The sequence below is a fragment of the Wyeomyia smithii genome, chromosome 2, assembly GCF_029784165.1.
Source record: "Wyeomyia smithii strain HCP4-BCI-WySm-NY-G18 chromosome 2, ASM2978416v1, whole genome shotgun sequence".
NCBI lineage: Eukaryota > Metazoa > Arthropoda > Insecta > Diptera > Culicidae > Wyeomyia > Wyeomyia smithii.
In genome coordinates, this window is record NC_073695.1 from 78,324,445 (window position 1) to 78,330,444 (window position 6,000).

Below are 6,000 nucleotides of genomic sequence, written 5' to 3' on the forward strand. Positions count from 1 at the left end.
CCTGCTGCCATCTGATCATCGATAGTGATCTTCTGGTACCTCGTATGCCCCTTGTGTCACGTTGGTCGAAGCATTCTACATCCTCCCTAATGGCTATGCTGATAGGCATCATGCCGGACAGGACATAAATTGCGTCGTATGACACTGTACGGAACGCACTCGCAACCCTCAGGCACATGAGCCTGTAGGTACTTTCCAGTTTGCCACGATGACTGTTAGTACCTAGCGCTTTGAACCACACTGGCCCACCATACCTAAGTATGGACGAATGTGTGTGTGTGTGTGTGTGTGTGTGTGTGTGTGTGTGTGTGTGTGTGTGTGTGTGTCTGTGTGGTTGTGCAGATTTTTATTCTCACTCACTTTTCTCAGAGATGGTTGGACCGATTTTCAAGAAATTAATTGAAAATGAAAGGTCTAGTTGTCCTATAAGACCCTATTGAATTTTATTATAATCGGATTTTTAGTTTAGAGGTTATGCATCAAAATGTAAAAATCACGAAACATCATTATCTCAGAAACTACACAACCGATTTGAACATAATTAATTTCAAATAAACCGGCTACCTTGAGATCCCTTAGCTTTTGAATTTAAAAAGATTTAACTTGTGGTTCAAAAGTTATAGAAAGAAACGTGTTCTGGAGACTGTTTAATCTCACTCATGTTTCTCATAGATGGCAAGACCGATTCTCATAAAATCAGTGTCAAATGGAAGGTCTAGTTGCCCCGTAAGACGCTATTGATTTTTTTTGCAAACGGATTATTACTTTGCCTGTTATGTTCAGAAATGTGAAATCTAGCTATGAAAAGAAATATATTCCGAAGAATACTCAAACTCACTCACTTTTCTCAGAGATGGCTGAACTGATTTTCACAAAACTAGTGTCAAACAAAAGGTCTGGTTACATAATATCCTATTGAATTTCATTGTAATCGGACTGTAACTTCGTCTGTAATGTATCAAAATGTGAAAATCACTAAACATCATTATCTCACAAACCACCCAACCGATTCAAACAACATTGGTATTAAATTAGCGGGCTAGTTATGGGTTAACTAAAGAATTTTATAATGATGAGGCACATGGTTCAAAAGTTGTGAAAAGAAACAGGTTCCGATGAGTTTTCAAACTCATTCGTTTTCCCAAACATGGCCGAACTAATTTCAACAATCTCAGTGTAAAATAAACAGTTTGGTTGTCATTTCATTAAATTATATTCGGACTTTTATTTCAGCCGTTATGTATTAAATTCTGAAAACATCGAAAGTCTATTAATTCAAAGATTACACGACTTATTTGAACATAACTACGGACTGTCTCTCAAACGTACAAATAACACATTTCATAACAATTTTATTCGTGGTTCAAAAGTTATGAAAAGAAACGAAATTGATTGATCAAAATATATTGTACTATTTGAACGTTCCCGGTATTGCTCGTGATTACAAATCAAATTTCATATTTTATTCTTTAGTTATTACTTCAGATACAACATCAATATACCTTCATTGGATTGAATTTGGCAATTTAAGGTTGTTTTTCAGAAACCATAAGTCGCAAAATCGGATTTCAAAATGAAGTATGGAGTTGATTCCCGGCCTCTAAGCATTATCCCGGTTCCTGAAAAACTCACATTGCTATGAGTAATAAAACTGGAAGCTACTATCCAAAAATTTAAAATGACGTCTGAAGTTCATTTTTGGCCTCTGGGTATCATACTATTCCACAAATTCTCATATTGAATGATATTTGGTCTGTTCAGGCTGTTGTTCATCAGGAAAAATTTTCCTACTGCAAAAAGTTGAATCTAAAATTATATATAATTCGTTCGACGTTTCGATTATACCAGGAACAAAAAATTCGCATCATGTATATTATTTTTATTATATTTATTTCATGTTAATTTCAAAATTTTCGGTAAAGTTATACTTTTGGCTACCAGAAATACGTTATTTAGAGTGAAAAAGAATTCTTGTAGAAATTATTAAGGTGTATTTTTTCTATTAATTAAAGGTTTTATGCAAATCTATTCAAACAAATAATAAGTTCGAAAGAGAAAGGCTGGGTCTCGCCGCTAGGTGGATTAATTTTGGGTTTTTACTAGTTTTCATTTGGCTGCCAATATTCCAAAAAATGATTATGAAAGCTTAAATAAATATAGGAATAAATCCACTATATACTTTTTTGATTATGGAAATGAAGAACCTGCAATACAGCTCTATGAATTTCTTACTGATACTTTATTCAACACAACATGTGCTCCAACTTCATTCTTCAAAAGCAAAAAAAAAAAAAAGAAAATAGAACGTAGTCGCGGGTTTAGGCTAACTAGCTAAGAATAATTACAAAACTTGGTTGAAAATTCGAATCCAACATCGTTTTGATTTGACATTACAAAATCTCGTTTGATTGATGTCTGGTATCTAGAGATTGATTATTTTTAATTAAATTTTAGATCACTCAACAAAATTAAATAATTTACAGTAGTGTCAATGTAGCTCTTCTTACTTTTGAATAAGATTTTATTGTTATTGGAAAGTTTTTATACTTAAAAACCAATTTTTATCATTCTTTCAATCAATTTTCTATTATGTTCATACGATTAGTGTCTATCTACGATTTTAACAAAACAGTCTTTCAAGTATGAGAATTTATTATGTAGCAGCTATTCTTATTTAGATCAATATTTTCAAAATTTAAAATATAAGGTTCTTTTTGTGGTAGTTTAGCTTACTTTTCAAAATAAATCCACAAAAAATAGTCTTATAGCTTAATTTAACTAAATTATTACACACAATCACGTCACTTAAATTGAACACTTATTTTCCCCAAATCAATCAACCTGCGGTGCTACTCCGAAAGCCGATATCAACACATTAACGAGCGTTATCAGAAAGATTCCGATCGTGACTAAATCGTTTATTTTGTTTGCCTTACAGATCTCCCGTTTGTCGTTCACGTTGTAGCGACTGTTCATGATCAGCCCTATGCCAACGACGATCTGTATCACCAGACTGACCGAAATGAAGATCAAGCTGAAGTAGTAGTAGGGATGTCGCTTGAAGGATTCCAACACGTAGCGCAGCTGATTAGCGTTCGCGGAAACCAACGCCAGGTCCATCATTCCCTGGGCCAGGTTTTTCTTCTGCTGGTAGGTGTTCACATTCGGAATCACTTCTCCCGTCTTTGGGTTTAGCTGCTGTAAAAGTACTGGAAGATGAAAACAACACAAATAAGTTGTTTAATCGATGTGCTTCATACCACTTCATTTTTTGGTGAAGAGTCCAGATTGTTTTCTGCGTCCATCGTTTATTTGGTGAAGAATATTGTTCAAAAAGAACAAAGTTAGCTGTTTCAATAACTTCTGAGAACTGAGGAAATCACTGACGCGAAAAGTTAGCTAAATATAGAAAATTTTGGATGCAGAACGGTCAGTACTGCCCTATCCACGAGCTCGCTGCGGACTGAAATGTGCCAAGTATTTACAGACACATGTGGGAGCAAATGTGTTTTCGTTGCTAGTTTCCTCCGCTTTAGTTCATTCATGATGTGGAATAGTAAACCAGGGTGAATCATTCATGAATTGTGTGCTGACAGCAACTAGTTTGTACGCGATACGCTAAACTAAGATTCAATGTTAATCAATTTGGCAGGCGATTAAAATTCATAAGAATAACAACCAATCATAAGAATTACTCACTCCGGATTTTTGTTTTGTGAAGTTCACTAAAATTTCAACTGTACAAAATGTTTGAATGCTTCACAGTTATCATATTTCATAATTTTTAAATATTTCAATTTGTGCGAAGTTATAAGCGATAAAAATTTAACAATGTAAACTGTTAAAATGTTAAATTCTAGTGGAAATGTTGAATAAAATCTTTTCTCACAATATTTAGAAATCAACTCGGTTCTAGAAGTCTTTATTAATTTGAAGATTTCTACAAAATAAGTCAAGCAAGTTATCCATATTTTTTGTTTATTGTTGGGTACATTATCCACTGCAACCATTTATTTGGTCTATTGGTCTATTTGGTGGTGGGCCTCGAATGGATGAGACATTTTTCCACATTTCCAAATGGCTTGCCGCACCATAAGCTTTTTTCCAAATTTTTCGGTGTAAATAGCTTACATTGATTTAAGGACATCCATTCCCTTGGTTCGGTATAAAAATGCGTTCCTGGCACAGTTTAATAGACTTATTTTACATAAGTTCCGTCATCCACAATAATACACCCCGATTTCATGGTCAGAAGTATGTCTTTAAGCCTTATAATCCTCGGTTTCACAGATTCAGCCTGTTTGGAGCTTCGTTTTAGCTGCTTCTGCTCCCGAAGATTCTGTAGGCTAATCCATTTCTTGGCATGAATAACGTTAGTCATTGAGGTACCTAGTTTTTTTTCGTAACATCCCGCAATAACGCTGAGGTATGCCGTGTGTAGTAAACCCCAATTTTCCTGCCCATTGAGGGCTCAGCAGGTCCTGGTTTCTATCACGTTTCGAGGCATTTGTAAATGTACACTCTTTACCATGCTTCCGTAACACAGTTTGGACTACTCCGACAATCATACCTTCTTCTTTGGCTAATTTTCTGTTCGAAATCCCACAGTGCACCATTAGCGTACAATCCGTATTCTTTGGTCGGAAAACAGGCCACGAATTTTTAAACTTCCGCGAAAAGTTTTACAAAATGTGACACAATCTGTTTCATTTGAATGTGAACAGCAGGACGCAGTCGAAGTTCGGTTTAATACTGCACGTTGTTTGGAATAACGGTTAATCGTTAGTTTGTTCATAATTTTCGGAACAGTCTTTGTTCTCTAAAGCTAACCTAATCTAATCTAATGGTAGTTTAGAAGCCTGAAATAATATCTGAAAATTTAAAGGAAAGTATGTACAGCAGGGTGTCCCAAAAAAAATCGATGTTGAAAAAGTCAAGGTGCTCCGCCCTGAATTGAAAGATAATGTTATTTATAGCATTTTTGTACAACATTTCGACTTTCTCAAAAATCGTTTTCAGGTTGCCCAAACGTGATTTATGAAAAAATGGTTTTTTCAGCTACAAACTCACTGTTGTGCACTTTTTTTCAATTATGTTCGATTCCTAAATTTTTCCATATATTTTTTTTATTTTTGTGGGGTTATTTTTGAATATTTTGCATGGTTAAGTTCAGTAGTGCATTCAGTTTTTTGACTCTCAGAGCCCATTGAATATCACAAAAAAAAATTTTTTTAATGATTTTTAGATAAAACCCTTCAAAACACAAATAAAAAAAAAAATTGATCAAAAACTGGAATTTTTAATTCAAAGCGGAATTTACGACGAAAATTTACATGACAAAAGATACTTGATATCTTATCGGGGGGCTGAGATATTGGCATTTTTATATGTGATAGAAAACTATGCATTTTAAAAAATATGTTAAATAACTGTTTTATTTTGGGAGATAAAAAATAATAATCTTCAGAAAACAAATGCATTTTTTTATGGCCGATAATTCGGAAAAATCTGCGAAAAAAGTTAAAACTAAAATTGTGATTTTTAGTGCTTTCTATCAGAGTCTATGTGTATATAGAGTCGCGCGAAGAGAAAATCTATCGTTTCGGCAACACAGTTTTTGTGCCGTTTGTTGCCAAGAACTATACAGTTCTGTTTTTCACCATGCATAAGCAAATATAATTTTTTGAAATTCTTCACAAGGTACACAGTTTTGAAAGATTACACTGGAGATGTTTTGGTAAATTTAAGTGAACCAGTGTACAGGTTTAATGTTGGATTTAAATTTGTAAGTAAAACTTCGGGAAAACACATATTCTTTATTACGCTCAATTACAACACTTTTCATCCACTCCTAACATTATCACCTTGTTTATTTACATTGCTCGATTGGTACCCTCGTTTGACACTGATTTGGTTCCTTTGGTTTCATCTTTGCGGGACTCTTATTATAAACATAGACTCTGCTTTCTATTAGAAAACCCAGTGTTGCTCGTAATATGT

At 34.1% G+C, this 6,000-nt stretch overlaps 1 protein-coding gene across 1 annotated transcript; it reads right to left on the reverse strand.

Annotated features, from left to right (window-relative positions):
* Nucleotides 1-1,864: 1,864 nt before the first annotated feature.
* Nucleotides 1,865-3,489, reverse strand: LOC129724913 (ninjurin-A-like). The gene is made up of 2 exons (XM_055680194.1): nt 3,261-3,489; nt 1,865-3,198 (listed from the first exon to the last, which is right to left on the reverse strand). The coding sequence occupies exons 1-2, from the start codon at nt 3,303-3,305 to the stop codon at nt 2,833-2,835; spliced, it is 411 nt and encodes a 136-aa protein (XP_055536169.1). The 5' UTR covers nt 3,306-3,489; the 3' UTR covers nt 1,865-2,832.
* Nucleotides 3,490-6,000: the final 2,511 nt, after the last annotated feature.

Coding starts and splice junctions, on each gene's coding strand:
- LOC129724913 (XM_055680194.1), bottom strand. CDS start 3,305: ATGGACGCAGAAAACAATCTGGACTCTTCACCAAAAAATGAAGTG. Junction 3,199..3,260: donor CTTCACCAAAAAATGAAGTG/GTATGAAGCACA, acceptor GTACTTTTACAG/CAGCTAAACCCAAAGACGGG.